This window comes from Trichomycterus rosablanca, chromosome 6, assembly GCF_030014385.1.
Source record: "Trichomycterus rosablanca isolate fTriRos1 chromosome 6, fTriRos1.hap1, whole genome shotgun sequence".
Classification (NCBI taxonomy): Eukaryota; Metazoa; Chordata; class Actinopteri; order Siluriformes; family Trichomycteridae; genus Trichomycterus; species Trichomycterus rosablanca.
This window is the reverse complement of record NC_085993.1, coordinates 41,509,114-41,532,521: the sequence shown is the minus strand read 5'-3', so window position 1 is coordinate 41,532,521 and position 23,408 is coordinate 41,509,114. Positions and strand designations below refer to the sequence as shown.

The following is a 23,408-nucleotide window of genomic DNA, read 5'->3' as shown; positions in this document are numbered from 1 at the left end:
CTGCTTGTCTTCAGCAAACTGTTTGCTGGCTTTCTTGTGCGTCAGCTTCCTTCTGGGATGACGACCATGCAGACCGAGTTGATGCAGTGTGCGGCGTATGGTCTGAGCCCTGACAGGCTGACCTCCCACGTCTTCAACCTCTGCAGCAATGCTGGCAGCACTCATGTGTCTATTTTTTAAAGCCAACCTCTGGATATGACGCCGAACACGTGGACTCAACCTCTTTGGTCGACCCTGGCGAAGCCTGTTCCGAGTGGAACCTGTCCTGGAAAACCGCTGTATGACCTTGGCCACCATGCTGTAGCTCAGTTTCAGGGTGTTAGCAATCTTCTTATAGCCCAGGCCATCTTTGTGGAGAGCAACAATTCTATTTCTCACATCCTCAGAGAGTTCTTTGCCATGAGGTGCCATGTTGAATATCCAGTGGCCAGTATGAGAGAATTGTACCCAAAACACCAAATTTAACAGCCCTGCTCCCCATTTACACCTGGGACCTTGACACATGACACCAGGGAGGGACAACGACACATTTGGGCACAATTTGGACATGTTCACTGTGGGGTGTACTCACTTATGTTGCCAGCTATTTAGACATTAATGGCTGTATGTTGAGTTATTTTCAGAAGACAGTAAATCTACACTGCTATACAAGCTGTACACTGACTACTCTAAGTTATATCCAAGTTTCATGTCTATAGTGTTGTCCCATGAAAAGATATAATGAAATATTTGAAGAAATGTTAGGGGTGTACTCACTTTTGTGATACACTGTATATATGTATGTAGGGCTGGGCGATATATCGAGATTTTATAAAATATCGATATATTTTCATACGCGATATAAGATCGTCTATATCGATATAGATGTTGCGTTCCAATTAGATCCGACAGTTCGTCTTTCTCTTCTCCCAGTTAGTCTCTGCGCATGTTCACCTGCCCCGCCTCTCTCCCTCACTAAACACAACTCGCCCCTCCCCACCGCCAATCCTTTCTGCCCTCAGAACACATTTCAAACACACAAGTAAAACTCCCATGATAGCATAGAGACGGTGGAGGAGCTGCTTAGTAAAAAGAATAATAATGGCTCAATTATTTGGAGATGGTTCGGATTCAAAGTGTCAGATGAACAGCAGAATAATGTATTCTGTAGAGAACGCCGAAAACAAGTCCAGACAGAAGGTTCCAGCTCCGTGTACCTTTGGTCATTCGTTTTTCACTTCAAATCGAGTCGTTATTCGTTTCAAAAACCAATATTAGAAAATGGAAATACATACAAGCGCATGCACGCGCTGACATGCATGTATTTACTTCATATTTAAACAGTGTAAATCAAGCACAAGTGTTATAAACAGTAATAATAACGTAACGGTGCATCTCCTGTTGTTCTGACTCTTGTGTTTGTATATGTGATGTGCATGTATAGATATTTGCTATAGCTGTAAAAAACATTATGGGGAGTGATTTCTGTACTGGATGTTGTACGTGGTCGTGTTAGTTTATACTGGATGATCGCCCGACGTCCGAGACTCATTTATTTATTTATCTTCTATTATAGTATTTCTTGTTCTTGGCCAATAAACAACCAAAAATTAATAAAACTGCATGAACTAACTCTGCAGTAAACAAGAAGCAAACAGCAATTAAACAACAAACAAAGCTGTTAAATAATAATAAAGTGCATGAAGCAGAACGCTGATTAAAATGCATGAAATGTTGTAATAGTTACACAGTAACATTAACGATTAGTTCTGCCTGTATTACAGAACTGAGTTCTATACGGTAAAAAAATATTAATGTAAATGTTATGGCGACATATATATAATAATGTATAAAGTCCAAACATGTGAGGGGGGTTTAACGAGAACGCTATATTTAATGTTACACAAGCTCAGTGCAAAACAACAGAAGAACACGAGCACAGACGGAAATGATAAATTCCGACACCTTCCCTACACACTCGCTCCCTGCGCCCTATAGTGCACTTAACGTTCGTGAAGGAATGTTGAGGGAACGTTCATGGGGGAACGTTGGGGAAACGTTCGTGAAGGAACGTTGGGGAACATTCGTGGGGGAACGTTGGGGGAACGTTCGTGAAGGAACGTTGGGGGAACGTTCGTGAAGGAACGTTGAGGAAACGTTCGGGGGGAAACATTCATGAAGGAACGTTGGGGGAACGTTCGGGGGGAACGTTCGGGAACATTCGTGAATGAACATTGAGGAAACGTTGAGGGGGAACATTGGGGACACGTTCGTGTGGAAACGTTGGGGGAACGTTCGTGAAGGAACGTTGGGGGAACGTTCGTGAAGGAACGTTGGGGGAACGTTCGTGGGGAAACGTTGGGGGAACGTTCGTGGGGAAACGTTGGGGGAACGTTCGTGAAGGAACGTTGGGGGAACGTTCGTGAAGGAACGTTGGGGGAACGTTCGTGAAGGAACGTTGTGGGAACGTTCGTGAAGGAACGTTGTGGGAACATTCGGGGGAGAACGTTGGGGGAACGTTTGGGGAGAACGTTCGGGGGGAAACGTTGAAAGAACGTGAGGGGGAACGTGAGGCGGGGGAACGTTGAGGGAACGTTTGGGTAGATTGTTGGGATTGGTTGGGTGAATTGTTGAGGTAATGGTTGGGTGGATCAACAATTCACCCAAACGTTCCCTCAACAATTCACCCAAACGTTCCCTCAACAATTCACCCAAATGTTCCCTCAACAATTCACCCAAACGTTCCCTTAACAATCCACCCAAATGTTCCCTCAACAATTCACCCAAACGTTCCCTTAACAATCCACCCAAATGTTCCCTCAACAATTCACCCAACCATTCCCAACAATCTACCCAAAAATTCCCTCAACTGTTGAGAAAACGTTTGGGTGGATTTTTGAGAAAACGTTTGGGTGGATTTTTGAAAAAACTTTTACATTACGCGACAGGAGATACCTTAGAAACAACTTTCTTTTTCTTAGAATAGCTCTTTTTTTTTTTGTTTAAGTAAAAATAGCATGAATTTTAATAAAAGTGCCTGTAAAAAATTTGGAACATGTAGCTTTGTCTCACAAGTGTCTTTTTGTTATTACCTTATGGGATAAAAAAAAAATATCGAGATATATATCGTATATCGCCGTTCAGCGAAAAAATATCGAGATATTATTTTTGATCCATATCGCCCAGCCCTATATGTATGTATAAGTATGTATGACGTATGTATGTATAATGTATGTATGCCTGCAAGTATGTTGGTATGTACTTATGACATATATATGATGTATGTATATATGATGTATGTATGTATGTATGTGTGTATTTATGTGTGGATGTATGACATGTTTGTATGTTTGTATGTATGATGTATGTATATATGTATGTATAAGTATGTATGACATACTGTAAGTATGTATGACGTATGTATGTCTGCAAGTATGTTGGTATGTACTTATGACATGTATATATGACGTATGTACAGGGGTTGGACAAAATAACTGAAACACCTGGTTTTAGACCACAATAATTTATTAGTATGGTGTAGGGCCTCCTTTTGCGGCCAATACAGCGTCAATTCGTCTTGGAAATGACATATACAAGTCCTGCACAGTGGTCAGAGGGATTTTAAGCCATTCTTCTTGCAGGATAGTGGCCAGGTCACTACGTGATGCTGGTGGAGGAAAACGTTTCCTGACTTGCTTCTCCAAAACACCCCAAAGTGGCTCAATAATATTTAGATCTGGTGACTGTGCAGGCCATGGGAGATGTTCAACTTCACTTTCATGTTCATCAAACCAATCTTTCACCAGTCTTGCTGTGTGTATTGGTGCATTGTCATCCTGATACACGGCACCGCCATTGGATGCACATGGTCCTCCAGAATGGTTCAGTAGTCCTTGGCAGTGACGCGCCCATCTAGCACAAGTATTGGGCCAAGGGAATGCCATGATATGGCAGCCCAAACCATCACTGATCCACCCCCATGCTTCACTCTGGGCATGCAACAGTCTGGGTGGTATGCTTCTTTGGGGCTTCTCCACACCGTAACTCTCCCGGATGTGGGGAAAACAGTAAAGGTGGACTCATCAGAGAACAATACATGTTTCACATTGTCCACAGCCCAAGATTTGCGCTCCTTGCACCATTGAAACCGACGTTTGGCATTGGCACGAGTGACCAAAGGTTTGGCTATAGCAGCCCGGCCGTGTATATTGACCCTGTGGAGCTCCCGACGGACAGTTCTGGTGGAAACAGGAGAGTTGAGGTGCACATTTAATTCTGCCGTGATTTGGGCAGCCGTGGTTTTATGTTTTTTGGATACAATCCGGGTTAGCACCCGAACATCCCTTTCAGACAGCTTCCTCTTGCGTCCACAGTTAATCCTGTTGGATGTGGTTTGTCCTTCTTGGTGGTATGCTGACATTACCCTGGATACCGTGGCTCTTGATACATCACAAAGACTTGCTGTCTTGGTCACAGATGCGCCAACAAGACGTGCACCAACAATTTGTCCTCTTTTGAACTCTGGTATGTCACCCATAATGTTGTGTGCATTGCAATATTTTGAGCAAAACTGTGCTCTTACCCTGCTAATTGAACCTTCACACTCTGCTCTTACTGGTGCAATGTGCAATTAATGAAGATTGGCCACCAGACTGGTCCAATTTAGCCATGAAACCTCCCACACTAAAATGACAGGTGTTTCAGTTATTTTGTCCAACCCCTGTATATATGATGTATGTATGTATGTGTGTATTTATGATGTGTGTATGTATGACATGTTTGTATGTGTGTATGTACAATGTATATATGCAAGTATGTATGTTGGTATGTACTTATGACATGTATATATGATGTATGTATATATGATGTATGTACAGTATGTATGTGTATGATGTGTGTATGTATTACATATGTATGTATGTATGATGCATGTTTGTATGTGTGTATGTATGACATACACTATATTGCCAAAAGTATTCACTCACACATCCAAATCATTGAATTCAGGTGTTCCAATCACTTCCATGGCCACAGGTGTATAAAATCAAGCACTTAGGCATGCAGACTGCTTCTACAAACATTTGTGAAATAACGGGTCGCTCTCAGTAGCTCAGTGAATTCCAGCGTGGTACCGTGATAGGATGCCACCTGTGCAACACACCTGTGACATTTCCTTACTACAAAATATTCCTCAGTCAACTGTCAGTGGTATTATAACAAAGTAAAAGCAATTGGGAACGACAGCCACAAAGTGTTAGGTTATGTAAAATGACAGAGCGGGGTCAGCGGATGCTGAGGCGAATAGTGTGCAGAGGTCGCCGACTTTCTGCAGTCGATCACTACAGACCTCCAAACTTCATGTGGCCTTCAGATTAGCTCAAGAACAGTGTGTAGAGAGCTTTATGGAATGGGTTACCATGGCCGAGCAGCTGCATCCAAGCCTTACATCACCAAGCGCAATGCAAAGCGGATGCAGTGGTGTAAAGCACACGGCCACTGGACTCTAGAGCAGTGGAGACGTGTTCTCTGGAGTGACAAATCCCGCTTCTCTGTCTGGCAATCCGATGGATGAGTCTGGGTTTGGCGGTTGCCAGGAGAACGGTACTTGTCTGACTGGATTGTGCAAAGTGTAAAGTTTGGTGGAGGGGGATTATGGTGTGGGCTTATTTTTCAGGAGCTGGGCTTACTGGCACTTAGTTCCAGTGAAAGGAACTCTTACTGCTTCAGCATACCAAGAGATTTTGGACAATTTCATGCTCCCAACTTTGTGGGAACAGTTTGGGGATGGGCACCTTCCTGTTCCAACAACAAGGTCCATAAAGACATGGGTAAGTGAGTTTGGTGTGGAAGAACTTGACTGGCTTTGACTCGCCTGCACCTCAACCCGATAGAACACCTTTGGGACGAATTAGAGCTGAGACTGCGAGCCAGGCCTTCTCATCCAACATCAGTGTCTGACCTCACAAATGCGCTTCTGGAAGAATGGTCAAAAATTCTGTGAAGGTTTTCCACAAGGTTTAGGAGTGTGTTTATGGGAAGAGTTGAAGCTGTTATAGCTGCAAAGAGTGGGCCGACATCATATTAAACCCTATGGATTAAGAATGGGATATCACTCAAGTACATATGTGTGTGAAGGCACACAAGCAAATACTTTTGACAATATAGTGTATGTATGTATGTAAGTACATGTGTATGTATGTAACTATTAAGAATTTAAAAAACAAATTACATCACACTGGTTGAGCGCATAGCCACTGATGCATTGCTGCTTTTACATCATCACATGAAAATCTTCTTCCCCTTAAAGCTTCTTTGAGCGTCCAAAAAGGTGTAAAACAGATCTAAATCCTAAATCCAGACTATAGGCCCTTTTCACATTTCCGGGTTTGGAACGCGGAAGTAAAAAATAGCAGGGTAAACAGTGCAGCTTAGCCGTACCGGTAAAATGGAGCAGCATAGCAAGTGCTGCTGTAGCGTACCTTTTTGCTCTAAGAATAAAAGAAAACATCCACATTTAAGTTTTCACGACTTCCCCAAAAATGAACATTTACGCCTTAAATGGATTACTGCAATTAGGAGAGAAATGTACTATTCTGCGTGGCAGTACGTATGTGTGTAGCCTGCACTTCAAGCCTGAGGAGTTGTATGTGAAAGAGGGAGGAAGCAGAGTTAGACTTAGAAAGGGATCGGTTCCATCGCGATTTGCCTGGAATGATTTTGGGAGTCGGAAGGATCGTCAGGCACCATACAAGAGGGCAAGTACTCGTCTCGGTTTTAACATTGAAGCCGCAACGGGAGAAAGAGACGAGCAAAAACCGGGAGCGATGCTAAATGAGCCTATGGCTAATGTTATGGAGCACGATTACTGGCATCCTCCGTCTCCTGGTGAGTAACATTACAACTAAATATACCAATATAACAGTCTAAAGATACTATATTTATCTGAATAACAGTGTAAAGATGCAATACTTCCTGAATAAAAGTCTAAAGAGTCTAGAATATAGCCTGAATGAATGTCCAGCACATAATTTGACTTCATTTCAGATATTTAATGTAAAAGAATATCGAAATGTAATGTGTTCCTTCTTTTGTCACAGGTGCAGTGGGTGCTGCATCTGCAAGGATACAGGAGCTGGAGCACAAGGTCATGGAGCTGGAGAATGAAATAAAGCAGATTCTGTTTCTGACAGACCAACCTAAGCTGAATCATTTAAATAATAATAACAATTCAATAACAGTCATTTTCAGGTTCTAGAATATTTCAGTTCAGATTCATGTATTTTTTCTAATTTACTTTGTACAAAATTCTGCTTACATGCTTAAACCTTTTCATCACTTTTCTCAACCACTCTCCCTCAAGCAAATATTTTTTGCTTATTTAAAATAAGTTTCTCTATCGTTAGTTGTTCAGGTGTTATGGTTATTGTCTAGAGGATGTTTTTGTATGTTGATGTTGCTTCTGTTGAAACATCACTGGATATGGAAAAATGTTTCATGAATTAAGATGATCATTTTAATGAATTTAAGAAATTCAAGTTTGCATACTTTTATAAATATTTACTAATATAATAAATCAAATACATTTTAACCTGCTTTTGCTCTGTGCCTTTTGTTTGTTTGTCAATTCAGTTACGGTTATTAAAACTAATGCATTCTTTAGAACACAATATTAATATTGTCTCAGTGAACATGTTTATTTTTGAAGTGCATTTAAGGGTAAAATGTTTCTTTTTGTGCACTTAACTAACAAATACAAATTACTACAAACAAATGTCTAAATACTGTATATTCTCAGTGCTGGTTTATGTAAATTTTTTAAGGCAAAATTCAAACAGAAATAAGAGAATTCAATATTTCAACAAACAAATTATGCAGAGACGCAGTGAACTCCATTACAGCGGCGCTTTGTTTACCCTGCTAAATGAAACCGGAAATACGTCATCGGGCTCTGTGACAAGGGCGAATTAACCAAATCCAGACTATTAACTCTCTCAATCTTTCAGACATGACCAATTACTACTCCTCCCACCCTCACCATTTCCAACTAAATTTTAAAAGTGAGGAAACTTTTTGAACATCCCTTGAATGACCCTCTGCTGCACTGGCAGTCTGTTTATGGTGTATTTTTGCCCGGCAGCCAGTAGTCATTGGTAGACTCCTGACAGGCCACAACTTTGATCAGGATGACAAGGTTATTAAAGATCTGGATATCAGACCATTAAGAAAACGTATGACATATAAAAGTTTTCATAAAACATTTCCCACGTTGTTGAAGTCAGGAGGTAAGCCTGGCACTAAACAGCTGTATGACCACGACAAAGAACCTCATAAAAAAGCATCATAAACCCCATTGATTTTACCTAACCAAGAGCTATGCTAGTTTCATTTACACCACATAATCAGTATTGATTCTCTGTCCTTCAGTAAGAGCATGTGAAAATACATTTTGACATTCTTTTCACCACACATTAATCTGGACACTGGAGTCATTATTTTCTGATTGTTATAGGCTTGCGAGCCGATAGAGGCAGGTTTATGTCCCCGATCTCTCTGAAGTAAAGATCAGAGGAGAAGACACGGTCAATGTTGGTTTGACTGACCTCCCGCTGCCACCGTCCAGCTTTTCCGGCATCAGAATGAAACAAGCTGTGCATTAACACGGCTTCCATTACAGTGAGCAAAAAAATATGTACTATCTGGCTGCCTGAGCTTGGCCTGTAACTCACTAATGAGACAGGAGCTGAAGAACGGTGAGAGCTTTTATGTTGGGTTCTGAAAACTACACACTTTCAAAAACACAGGAGGGAAAAAAGCATAATTCGCTTCTTATATCCTGCATTACAATGAGTTCTTTCGTCCTTTACTTTTCTCCATCTTTCAGTGCTTTACAGCCTCTCGATGCATTTGCATGCTCACTAATAACCCAATTATACTCAGGTTTTGCTGTGCATGTGCAGCAGAGCCAAGCAGCAGCCTTGAGCGAGACAGGTGATTGAAGTAGAAAAGAGGTAGAAGCATCATGCCCCCGGATTTAAGGAACTTCATGTCCATACCATCAATTCCAAGACTTAAGATCCTCTTGTCAATTCATGGAATCAATCATTAAGCTGTTTTGTTTGACTCACTGACTCAATTCAGTGCAAATGCAATCAAACGGGCTGTTTTCATTATTTAATTATAAATAAGTAAAAGAACACAATCACCTCATATTTAACCATGTCAGGTAATACAATGAAACCTAAAAACCCTCAATTAATAATAAAAAATGCAGAACTAACATATCACAACTAAATTTACATTCACTCATTCATTAATTTTCTTATCGCGCGGGGGGGGGGGGGGGGGTTTGCGGGGTGCTGGAGCCTATCCCAGCTTTTCAATGGGCGCAAAGCACAGAGTAACACTCTGGATGGGATGCCAGTCCATCGCAGGGCAGACACACACACATACACACACCCATTCACTTATAGGGCAATTCAGTGTCTCCAATTAACCTGACTGCATGTTTTTGGACTGTGGGAGGAAACCAGAGCTCATGGAGGAAACCCACACAGACACGGGGAGAACATGCAAACTCCGCACAGAAAGGACCCGGACCGCCCCGCCTGGGGATCGAACCCAGGACCTTTTTGCTGTGAGGCGACAGTGCTACCCACCGAGCCACCGTGCCCACTAAATTTACAGTAAAGTATTAAGTATTCAGCAGCCATTAGTGGGGCAGGTGATAGAAGTAGAAAAGCAGTTAGAAGCATCATGCCCCTAGTTTTAACGAACTTAATGTCTATACCATCAATCACAAGACTTAAGATCCTTTTGGCAATTCATGGAATCAATTAATAAGCTGTTTATGTTTGACTTATTGAATGTGGATCCTCCTACAGTCCATCTTGTTCCAGCTCCTTCCTGGTTAAGTGATATACATGTGCTCGGCCAACTACATGATCTTAGAGAATATAGGATGTGTCAGACCAGTCGACCTTCTTTCATTGCTTTAATGTCCAGTTCTGATGCCTGTGTGTTTATTGTAGGTGCTTCTGATGGTGAACAGGAGTTAGCATGGCAACTTTGGCCTACTGGCCTCACACACAGTAAGGTTCGATCCTCAGCATGTTGTGAAACGTTTACCTCATCACCAATAATAAAAATCTGCATAGGCCTTCATGATCTCTGGCATTAATATGTCTCAGCTGACCAATAAACTGTTGACTGTTTATGGCTTGCTGGTTTTTGGACCACTGTCAGGCACTGCAACCCAGTCATCTGGCCATAACCAGTCACTCAGGTTTTTACTGTGCCCATATCTGCCACATTCAATACGTGCACTACCAAACTATGAAACTACAATGAACCGAAGATTTAATTGATCCCTGACCGTATAAGCAATGCTGTGCACATTTTGAGGTGGTGGTCTTAATGTCACAAAATTGCTTAAATTTTGCAGACGCAAGCAACATCTCTCTTTTACACTGAAAAAAATTCTATTTTTATTTTTAGTAGAATCCATAGAGAGTAAATGGTAATATAAGCACTCTGCTAAGAAAGGGAGATCCAGCTGGGCAAAAACAGAATAAAGGAGATCCATGGGAGATGCTAATGTGGTATTTGAAGCCGATATGATATTATAGAAATGGACAGAACACTGGAGATGCCACCATGCTGCTGCTTTAACCTTCAATAATAGCAATGAAATCATACATTCAGAAAAAATGGGTGTATTAAGGGGTTCAAGGTGGCTACAGTGTTGCGGTGTTATTTAATGCATGATATCTAAATTATTTCAGAAATGACTGGTTAACAAACTGTACTGATAATTAAGCATGTCAACAGTACAGGTAATTCAAAATAACATTCCCTAAATAATCCCCTAAAGCTGGACTGTTGTTTCTTGCTGATCATATGGGGACAGTGGTAGCCTAGTGGGTAGAGCTTTGGGCTATCGAGTGAAAGTTTGAGAGTTCGAATCCCAGCTCAGCCATGCAGCCACTGTTGGGGCCTTGAGCAGGGCCCTTAACCCTCTCTGCTCCAGGGGCGCTGCATGATGGCTGACCCTGCACTCTGACCCCAGCTTCCAAACAAGCAGAATTTCATTGTACTGTGCGTCTGTATATGTATAAAGTGATAGCTCAGTGGTTAAGGTACTGGACTAGTAAACAGAAGGTTGCCGGTTCAAGCCCCGCCACCACCACTGTTGGGTCCCTGAGCAAGGCCCTTAACCCTCAATTGCTCATTGTGTTCCGCTCACTGTGTAAGTCGCTTTGGATAAAAGCGTCTGCTAAATGCTGAAAATGTAAATGTATAAATGACAAAGGCGTTCTATTCTATATGGACTAAAAAAGTAGAAGCAATGGCTTCTTGCATGGCAGCATCTAAGTCTATGGAGATTTAAAGCTTGCTTGACTGTGGACAGCAACACCGGATTTCCTATTGTTTCTTATTCATAGCAGACCTGTTTTTAATGACTCTTGGGTTAAGTTGGTGTTTAAGCTAGTGTTTAAAAGATCGAATTCAGCTCTAATGAGCACTGATCAGACAGACAGCCTAAAAGTTGCACGCAGCAAATTTAGCCTTGAGATCCTGCCTTCGCTCTGCACGAGTTCCCATTATTCCCAGCATACTGTGATTGCCGTACCCAGAGTGATTGAATTAGATCTCGGCATGTTCACCCGCCTCTGTAATCAGCAACACTTTCCAAAAGAGTTTACAGTGAATTAGGCATTGTACCCTTATTGAGGCATACTCGGAATTAGGCTCGAAAATAACTTTCAGGATTAAAGAATATACACGCATGTTTAAAACAACGCATTCCTAACAATGCATATATTACATATTGTGCTCAAAATAGTATGTACGCCCAATCAGAGGTACAAGATGAGACTTGCATAGTAACTCATTCTTCTCACAGGCACACAAGTGCTTTTATCCCAGGGTGCTGTGTTTACGAGAAAAGAACAAAAGCAGCTGATGGGGAACAGTAGCAGGAAGAGTGGGAGTAGCAGCTATCTGTCACTTAATCAACACCATTCACTCAGTCAGCACGAGTACACACACACACACACACACGCGTGCGCCTGGTGTCTGCATACATATAAAAGAAATAGTGCTTTTGACAGTACAATCACCCTCCAAATTTCCTCTAACAGCTGGACATCATACCTTTTTTTGCTATTTTCTTCATGTATTTTCTCCAATTTTTAGCGCAGCCAATAAGTCTTCCGCTGCTGGGGATCATGATCGCATCAGAGGAGGTTATATTTGCCTGAAACAGGCTCCCTCTGACACGAGCAAAGTCCACTGACCCCTTCTTATTCACCCATACTTTAGCACAGTGGTCCCCAACCACCAGGCCGCGGACCGGTACCAGTCCGTGGGTCATTTATTACCGGGCCGCACAGAAAGAATAAATAATTAGAGATCGCTACATCAGCAATGAAAATACTACTCTTTTTTTGTGGTGTTATTGTCCCCAATCACCACTAGGTGGGAGCACTGTCTCGTTGCAGCAAAAAAAGCTCATTTGTGAGTAGTATTGTTATTCTTTTTAAAATCCCTACGCCCCTGCTAGTCTGTGAAATTATATCTTATATGAAACTGGTCCGTAGTGCAAAAAAGGTTGGGGACCACTGCTTTAGCAGATTCGTGTCAGGCCAGTCTTGTGTACAGGCACTTCAAGCTGCTAACCAGGGTACTTACAAGGCTTTGAAGACCAAAGCAGAATAGGCAGAATTGGCATGCTATTATAATTATTAATATAATTATTCTTTATATTCTTCAGTTTTACACATACTGGGATACTGTCAGGTTACATCTCCTTTCATTTCTATTCATCATACCACTACACTAAAATAATTAAATTCCAAGAGATCTTTGGCCTCAAATGGTCTAAAAACTCAGACAAATCCCAGTGGTGGTTTCTACATCTGCACCGCTAAGCGCTGATTCGGTTCTGTCTCCCTGGAGAACGGTCTTTGCTATATCCGTCATGTGCTCACGCAAATCTTAAGGGCACTATGGCCTTTTTAACTGCTGTAGCACATAGCAATTAGGATTCAGAATGAGTTCTAAGAGGTTCTGTTTGTAGCTAGAGCTAAATAAGGAAAGTCAATTAGTTGTGACCCAGGGGTCAAAATAAGTGAGCCATGAATGAGTGCAGAATTAGCTTTTTATAACCACTGCTCAGCATGGCTTTACAGAACCGATGATGTCTATATGTATGTTATTAAATCTTCATGGCCACATCTGGGCTAAGCATGTTACTGTATTTTAAGCATATCAAATACAGCATGACCTAAAATAAAATTCAATTCTAGACACAGCATGTTGATTACAGTATGAATCATCTGCTTAATAACTGCATTAGGAAGTAAATGAAGCAAACCAAAGTGCCCACACAACAGCGTGAAGCAAATTAAACAGTGGACCAACTCCAGCGTACAATAAGGCAAATGCAGGGTGCCGTTTTATGTGTTTTCTACTTTCTAATAACCAGTTAAGTGGAGCTGTGTAATACTGTGCCGCCAAAACAATCACATAGACAAAATGTGTTGTAAAATTAGGTCAAGTAATTCAAAATAAGCAGCTTTTTGTATTGGCCAATTTCAATATGTCTGTGTGATGGATGGATGGATGGATGGATGGATGGATAGATAGAGAACTGACTTTGTGGACCATTTATCAATCAAAAGAACCCCAGTTAACTACAACCCCATGACAGACTCTGGTTTTTGGACTAGCTGATAACAGTCTGGATGGTCCTTTTCGTCTTTGGTCTGGAGCACACGACATCCATTTTTTCCAAAAAAGACCTGGAATGCTGATTCATCTGACCACAATACATGTTTCCACTGTGTGGTGGTCCATCCTAGATGCCTCAGAGCCCAGAGAAGTCGACGCCTCTTCTGGACTTCTTTTTTGCACAGTAAAGTGTTAAGTGGCATTTGTGCATGTAACTCTGTATTGTAGTGCTTGACAAAGGTTTTCCAAAGTAATCCCTCACCCATGTGGTTATATCAGCTATTGTTGAGTGGCGGTTCTTGATGCAGTGCCGTCTGAGGGATCTAAGATCACAGGCGTTCAGCTTAAGCTTGCGCCCTTGGCCTTTACACACTGAAATTCCTTCAGATTCCGTGAATGGTTTAATGATATTATGCACTGCAGAGGGTGAAATATGCAAATCCCTTCCAATCTTTCTTTGAGGTACATTGTTTTTAAACATTTCAATCAATTTCTCATGCATTTGTTGACAAACTGGAGATCCTCTGATCATCTTTGCTCATCAAAGACTCAGCCTTTCCTGGATGCTGCTTTTGTACCATGTTGCCATGATTACAATCACCTGTTGACATCACCTGTTTGTAATGACATCATTATTTAGTTTTTTTTACCTCATTACTAGCCCTAAACTGCCCCCATCCCAACTTTTTTGGAATGTGTTACAGGCCTGAAATGCAGGAATGGAGGTATATTAACAAATGAAATTAAGTTGAGCAGACAAAACATGAAATATCTTGGGCTCATCCTGTCAGCAATCAAATACAACACAAAGTAAATGTAAGAAACACTGCATTTTTATTTTATTTGCATTGTCCATACTGTCCCAACTTCTTCTGATTTGGGGTTGTAGATGATGTTTGGCTGGTGGACCATTCTGAGGACCAATGACACTAAAATAGGGTAATATATAACACAGCTGTTGTGTTGTGCTGGTATGAGAGTATTGACTTACTCTTGAGCACAAACTAGTGTCCCCATCGTTAGTGTCATAACTGCCATGACCTTCAATCTAAAAATCCTTTAATGTGTCATAACCGCCATGGCCAAAATGAATACTAGCAAGAGTAAGAGGAGGGTTGTGTGTACCAGTGTGTGATGGAACGAGACTGAAGAGAGAGAGACACAACAAAGAGAGAGAGTTATCAGGCAGGACTTCACAGTATCAAAGATGTGGTATGAATATTAACTGATATAAACTCGACCTTAACATGACAGGATGCCAGAAGCATTTCAGTCTCTCTCCATCATTTCTCGTTCGCTTCTCTCCGTGTGGCAGACTGACAGTAGGATCTGTGTAAACCATCAATCAAACTGCCACACTTTACTTTGCTATACAAAATAGATACACTATCAGGTCACAACAAAAGTCTTTTTACCTTTTTGTAGAGTCAAAATTAAAATTGGGACTAAAACCAGGTACTTCAAGTTTTTTACAGTACAGAGAGGGGTGTTGGTGTTCGTAACATAAAAACATAACACAAAAAAAAAAAATCACACTACAGATTTATTGTTTAAGTTAATTAGAAATTACTGTTGTGTTCAGATGGAGTTTATAATTAATTAACTACACCCCACTACTCCCTCCCTTTACTGCAGTGATACCACCTGTATTACAGAAGTGATACCCCTGTATTACAGCAGTGATACCTCCCGTATAACAGCAGTGATACCCCTGTATTATTGCAGTGATACCCCCTATATTATAGCAGTGATACACCCTGTATTACTGTATTACAGCAGTGATACCCCCTGTATTACAGCAGTGATACCAACTGTATTGTGATACCCCTATATTACAGAAGTGATACCCTTGTATTACAGAAGTGATACCGCTAGATTATTGCAATGAAACCCCTGTATTATTGCAGTGATACCCCCTATATTATAGCAGTGATACACCCTGTATTACTGTATTACAGCAGTGATACCCCTTGTATTACAGCAGTGATACCAACTGTATTATGATACCCCTATATTACAGCAGTGATACCCCTGTATTACAGAAGTGATACCCCTAGATTATTGCAATGAAACCCCTGTATTATTGCAGTGATACCCCATATATTACAGCAGTGATACACCCTGTATTACTGTATTACAGCAGTGATACCCCTATATTACAGCAGTGATACTCCCTGTATTACAGCAGTGATACCCCATATTACTGCAGTGAAAGCCCCTGTATTACAGCAGTGATTTCCCACATATTATTGCAGTGATACGCCCTGTATTACAGCAGAGATACCCCCTGTATTACAGCAGTGAGACCCCCTGTAATTCAGCAGTGATACTGCCCATATTACTGCAGTGAAACCCCCTGTATTACAGCAGTGATACCCCCAATGCTACAGCAGTGATACCGCCAGTATTACAGCAATAACACCCCCATATTATTGCAGTAATACCCCCATACTACTGCAGTGATACTCCCATATTATTGCAGCAATACCCCCTGTATTACAGCAGTGATCCCCCCATATTACTGCAATAATACTACTGTATTACAGCAGTGATTCGCTTGTATTACTGCAGTGATACCCTCTGCAGTGATTCCACCCATATTTATGGGGTACCCCAATAGGTCACTTATACTTCAATACTTTAATTTAAAAAAAACTGATGGCTCTCTTTTGCAGTCAAAATATGTTCCCCACAAAAGCTTTTAATAACAGTACAAGCTAATCATGAAACCACACTGACAGGAGCTAGTAGGATCACCTGAATTGAATTATTGAACATTGGGGTACAACTGTTTTTAAATGAGTTTTAAAGTGAAGTTTAAAAGTAAGTGGGAAGATGGTTTGCAAACCCTCCAAGTGTAGTATGATGGTCTTTAAACCCCCCGATATACCGCTCGGCTTTCCATAATCCTTTCATTTCTTTCTTCCACACCATTCTGTTTTTTCAGATGACTTTAACAGCCCCCCGATGACCTGCAATCTGTCTAGTTACTTACGCCCACGTCCCTGCATGCTCATCTCTCTTACAAACACATTCCAAGCTTCTGCAAAAACCCACACCTACATCACTCGGTGAGTGTGACTGGTTGCCAACAGACACTGCTGGGGCACCAGTCACCATCTCCTGCTGTTTGGGGAAAGTCATTGAAAAAATTGGCTTGAACAGGTGAAAAGAAGTGTCACCCGCCCAACTTCTTTTAGTCCATCATTACTCACATTGCTAAAGCTACAGTGAAGTACCAATCCAGTGAAGAGTTCTAACCTTGTTATGCCTTGTTACTTTGGGTTTTTCACAAACACAACATATAGCAAGAACCTTCCTTTCTTGCTTACTTGGCAAATGGGCTGGCACGGTGGCTCAGTGTCGCCTCACAGCAAGAAGGTCCCGGTTTTGATTCCCAGGTGGAACTCCTCGGTTCGAAACTCGGCATTGCCACCGGTCGGCTGGGTGCCATCTAGCAGGCATAATTGGCAGTGCCTGCAGCAGACATGTTTCTGCTAGGGCAGGATGCCCGGACTATGTGGGTGGGGTCTTCAAACGCTGTGTAAGGACCCCGATTAGCAGATAGAGAGGCGCCTGTGCAGAGTGCATAGGTGAAAAAGGGTTCTGCTAAGGGCTGCACGCAGGTCGGAGGAGGTGTGAGCAGCAACATACACACCTCGACTGCAATCGAGGATCAATCAGCAGTGGAAGACAAATTGACTACGCTAATTTGGGAGAAAATGGGAGAAAAATGCATAAATAAAACAGAAAAAAAAAATAATAAATTGGGAGAAAATGGGAGAAAAATGCATAAATAAAATAGAATAAATAAATAAATAAATAAATTGGGAGAAAATAGGAGAAAATGCTAAAATAAAATAGAAAAAGAATAATAAATAAATTAATAAATAAATTGGGAGAAAATGGGAGAAAATGCATAAATAAAACAGATAAATAAATAAATAAATTAGGACAATAAAATAGAAAAATAGAAAGAATTTTTAAATAAATAAATTGGGAGAAAATGCATAAATAAAATAGAAAAATAAATAAATAAATTGGGAGAAAATAGGAGAAAATGCATAAATAAAATAGAATAAATAAATAAATTGGGAGAAAATACATAAATAAATTGGAAAAAAAAAGATAAATAAATTAATTGGAAGAAAAAGCATAAATGATAGAAAATAGAAAAAAAAAAGTCCATGACTGTTGGACATTAAAGACTTGAACTGATGAATCTTGTGTAACCAGTAATTACGTGTCCTGTCATGAATGTAACCAAAGTGTGTAAAACATGATGTTAAAATCCTAATAAATAAATACCTGGCAAACCTTTCTTGGGAGCTGGATGGTGTGCAATTTGTGCAGGTGTGCAATTTTATGTTCCACCTACCATCCTTTCTAATAAGTCTTTAGGCACAAAAATCTGCAGTCAGATTCTCCAGACTTTATTCTTATTGAAAAAAGTCTGCTCTCATAAGACTACACCAGCCAGTCCAACCTTTCATCTGCCAAATGCTAGCAGGCTTATGTTTTCTCTCTTGTATTGCATGTGTCACTCGGTAGATTGAGAAAATGTAGCAGAAATTCTTGGAGTGGAAAAGGTTGCAGAGATAGCAGGATGAAGAGTGATGCCCCTGGGTACAGCCATGCACAAGACAACAAGAGATTAGAGGAAAAAAGTGATGGATGCTCTAATGGCGGCAAGATGAACAAGAGCGCTTGATGTAAGGGCAATAAAACATTTAACCCACAGCCCTGAATCAAAGCTGCATCTTCTGGTGCCAACTGCGCCAGCAGATAAATGCCAGGACTTAAAAATTCCTGTACAAGCCCCTAACAGACATAACAGTGCATTTTTTTTCTTTCATCTGCTCTCGAATTTACGTGTCGCCCTTTCTGACACAACCCTCCTAATTCTATCCAGTCTTGGGACTGACACTCCCAAGGGCACCTCCCAATGGCTAGACTGTTTTAGCCATCCCACTCTCGGACATTAGCCAATCATGCAATCACCGTGCAGACGTCCGACCAGCTAATAACACCGCTGAGATTCAAACCTTGGGTCCGTCAAAGTCATAAAAACCCATTTTTAACACAACCCATCTACAAATGGCACAGGTTTATCTAAGATGCTATGGAGCAAATTGGAAAGCCTGAAAAAGTCCACCCTTCCAATTATTTCTGGAAATTATAGAGATCATGTTCCACAGCCTAAGAGGACAAGAATCATTCTGATTGTTACCACACACACAGGACATCATTTACAACCAGTGTAACGCGACGTCCCCTAAACTCGAAATCTTTAAAACTCAACGCCTTTCATTGAGAAATGTGTATCCTTAAACTCGTCGTTTACCTTAAACTTGATGTGTGTGCAACTGCCGCTATGCTCAGCGCTTGACTTGAGCGGTGTGGTAATATGTCATCAAAGTGCGAATATGAGACGAATCTGTATTTGTGTGGAATAACTGTCAAACTCACTCTGAAAGCTCCGCATGTATCTGTGTTTAGCTGGATTTTCCTCCTGTTTCACTTTTAAACTTGTGTTATAGCTCGGAGTTCTGAGAAATTGTGAGATCAGCTTTTCCGAAATGGTCTAAAATGCTTAATGTTAACTTAACGTCGACTTAATGTATTTAAGAACGATATAGGAACACTAAACTTCTCTTAATTATTACTGATCATAAGTTCTCTTTACTAATGTAATTCCTCGTGCGTTGTTTTAGTACAATAAGTCACGTTAAGCTTTGTACACCGTCACACTCCATAGGAAATAACGGGAAAGGTAAAGTGCAGGTTTTATTGGTTTTTTTTGTTAATTTTATATTTCAGTGTTTTTATATTATATTTGTGTTATTTTTAGTGTATATGTGTCAAAAACAGCCCCATTATATTACATTTGCCTAAAATATATACAGTTCCACGGGACCATGGAACGCATTATCAGATTTCCCATACATCCTTACAGGGAAACAAATACCTTGAAACTCAACACCTTTTACCACTCCCAGAACCAACTGACGATGAGTTTCAAGGTACCACTGTACTTGTCTACACATGCAAACTCTGCAACACCTAAAAACATCTATGGCACTGCACATGTGTTGGAGGGGGCGCGTGTCAGTTGCGACGCTCCTCAGTCAGCAGTGAAGGGTTGTATCATAGAGGGGAAGAGTAATGCAATCAGGGTGTTTGGATACGACTAGATTAGTGAGAAAAAAAACCTAAAAACATAGGGCAAAATCCTTAACACCCTCATCTCACTCAAACACACACATACACACTTACACAGAAATTCTTAATACATTATTACATAAACACTGGGAATCCTTACCACATCCACACACACACACACACACACACACACACACTAAATCCTCAGCATATCTACACTCATTACATGTTTTCTTTTCCTACTGTGGCCCTGTGACTATTGCATTGACCATAATAAGCAGTTCTAAATATCAAGTAAGCATACAAATTACTCCCATGTGAGATATTTGTTTTAAAATAATAATACGTATCAGGGCTCTAGACTAACGTTTTGCACTGGTTGCACTGGTGCACCTAACTTTTTTTCTTAGGTGCACCAGCACAAAAGTTAGGTGCACCCAAATTTTCGACCGCATCGCATTTAACACCGCAGTTTTACAGGTTCACTTTTTTTTTTTTTTTTTTAATCACTGTCCATACAGGCAATATTGACTTGTAAATAACTAACAATCTGGTCAACATGGTTTCGTCTGATGATCTGTTTGCTGCTGCCTGCCGCTGAAAGGCAGTGGGGAGAGGGGACACTTGGGCAGTGCATTTATCGAGGCATGTAATGTGTTTTATAGATGCATTGGGCTTTTTCAGCCTTTCAATTCAAAATGTATTAGAACCAGTCACAAATATACTATTGCCGGCCACTGTCTTCTTTACAGTTAATTATAGTATTACAGACTAATTATAGCACACTTATAAAAATTATAAAAATAATAGAGTAAATGTGTATGTATGTGTGTATATCTATTTATATGTGTGTGTATATTTAAAATGATATGTATATGTTTGTGTGTGTGTTAGAGTGTAATCTTAAATGCAGTGCATTATATTATCGGCTTTACTGAATCTTTTACACAGATTCCCAAAATCGCTTGCGGTGCACTCACTGCGTATTTTGACTACATGTATTGTAATATATTTTGGTCTTTTAGTTATTTTTATATTTTACTTAACGAAAATATTGTCGTGTTTTTACTTTCACTATCGCGGCACTTTACCGCTAGCATTAGCCCCTTGCTACTGTAGAGGGTCGGCTCACCTAGCCGCTGTCCGGTGGGGATGCTGCGGGTCTTTTGCTGTGCGGTGGTGGAGGTGTGGGAATAAAGGCACACGACAGGGTAGAGTCACTTTAACTGTTTAGTCAGGACTTAAGTGAGCGTTACAACACTTTCCACCGCCGAGCTCCAGAACCCGAACTTCCATTCTGGAACATCCGGCAAGTCTCATATACAAAACTAAACTTACGGCAGAACGTCCGAACGCACGTGTATAAACCTGGTGCTGCATTCTGATTGGCTGAGCTGAATGTCGCTTACATATCACCGCTACAATATTGTCCCGCCCTTCACTATCTCTGATTGGTTTAGACCATGATATTGGCCTAATGTGTGTCTGTTGTTTTTTTTTTCCCTCGGACGCCTGGTCGCACCGGTGCGACCTGAGATTTTTTTTAGTCGCACCATTGAGAAATTAGGTCGCATGTGCGACCAAATTGGTCGCACTCTAGAGCCCTGCATATTGGTAGATGCAATTATCAGAAGAAGGACATGAAGTGATTTAGAAGGTAAAACTGTGTTTTCAGCGAACATCATATGAACAGGCTGCTGTCAGGGGAACTGTTATGCAACAGGACAGAGAGGCCTGCTGCTGCTTCTCTCTGGTTAGTTTCTTTACAAATGGCCACTGATGAGCAGAGGCATAAAATATAGATGTTCAAGGCTCCATCCATTAAAAAATAAGAATTTAAAAGCACCATTTTTTTCAGCTGACAAAGCACGTCGACATTTAAATCGGTGTTTCCCTCGTCTGATAAACACACAGACGATAAACGGCCTGTTTAAGAAACAGTATTTGGTCAGAGTGCATATCTGGCTTTACTGAGGCTCTAACTGTGTGTTTTTAGACAGATGTTGGCACCCACACACAGAACAACAGGCATACCAACTGTGCCAAGCTAGCCTCACCTAATATGCAGGCTATTTTAATATAGCTACACCTTTGAAATAGCCTGCTGTTAATACATTTATTTACATTCATTTAAAATTCATTGGGTTTTTTTAAATGCATTTTCTCCCCTTTTACTCCTGTTTCTTTGCGAGCCCAATTTTTTACCCAATTGCGTTATGCTTCCTCTTCACTTTACCGATTGAGGAGAGCGAGACTGGCACATGCTACGTGTGCAGTAGCAGACTGCATCTTGTGACTTGCACAAGGCGAGTTCATATGCGGATCAGCCTTTGTGTACGGAGAGCCACACCCTGATCTACGCATTATTCCTCGACTCTGTGCAGGCGCCATCAATCAGCCAGCAGAGGTCGTAATTGCATCAGTTATGAGGTCCCTATCCGGCTTTCCCACCCTGTATGAACAACAAGCCAATTGTTGTTCATGTAGTCGCCCAGCCCAGACGGATGGCAGAGCTGAGTTTCAAACCAACGAGTTCAAAATGTCAGCTCTGGTGTGCTAGCATGTTTTACCGCTGTGCCACCTGAGCGGCCAAATTCACTGCCTCTTTTACCGCCACTTTTTCCTATTTAAGGTCACTAAACACCTAACCATAAGCTTGCTGGACAAGCTATTCCAAAACCAAGGGCATAAATATGGAGTTGGCCCTTCCTTTGTGGCTATAACAGTCTCCACGTTTTAACTTTTAACAGCATGTTAGAGTGTTTTAGTGGGAATTTTTGCCTATTCATACAAAAAAGCATTTGTGAGGTTGTCAGACCTGGCTCACCATCAAAATTCCAATTCATCACAAAGTTGAGGGCCGGGCACTAAGCAGAGCACTGAAGTGTCTTCACAGCAAACTTTTCATCCATTCATCCATGTTTTTATGGACTTAATTTAAGCTCAGGGGCAAGTCATGCTTGAACTGAAAGGGCCTTCCTCAAGATCCCATATGGTCAGTAGGCTCATAGGTCCTATAATGCTGTACTTTATATCTATTAATTACAGCCAACTAAGTAATTTGTATACAAATGTATATGGTGACTTGGTTAAAGGATCAATAGGATCATCAATCCAGCCATGCAGGGCTTACCGTTATGTAGGCATTTAGCTCAGGGAAGACTCTGTATGCTCCGCAGAATGGCGACAGTGAGCATCGGTTAGGAAATGTAGAGGTCACAGCACAGGAAACCTCTGGAAAAGAGGTGACCCTGAATCCAAACTTCTCATATAGGCGCTGCAACTCTTCATCAGGAGTTTCATCATCCTCGCTCAGAATACTTCCCACTGCATAGCGACAACTGTTCGTTTCAGTCTAAGAAACAAAAAGAGAAACAGAGGGAGAGGGTCACAAACTATTTTTTACTGAATGTTAGACTTAATAAATGAGGGGGTGTTTCACCACCCTGCCTATTCTATTATGTATTTATTAGGATTTTAACATCATGTTTTACACTCTTTGGTTACATTCATGACAAAAACGGTAGTTACTCATT

At 41.0% G+C, this 23,408-nt stretch overlaps 1 protein-coding gene across 1 annotated transcript in view; it reads right to left on the bottom strand.

The window, feature by feature from the left end:
* Nucleotides 1-23,408, bottom strand: part of tex264a (testis expressed 264, ER-phagy receptor a) — an 88,181-nt gene that overhangs the window by 44,723 nt on the left and 20,050 nt on the right. The window contains exon 2 of the mRNA XM_062996976.1: nt 23,006-23,227. Coding sequence (XP_062853046.1) covers nt 23,006-23,227 — 222 coding nt within the window. The remainder of the gene's footprint in view (nt 1-23,005; nt 23,228-23,408) is intronic.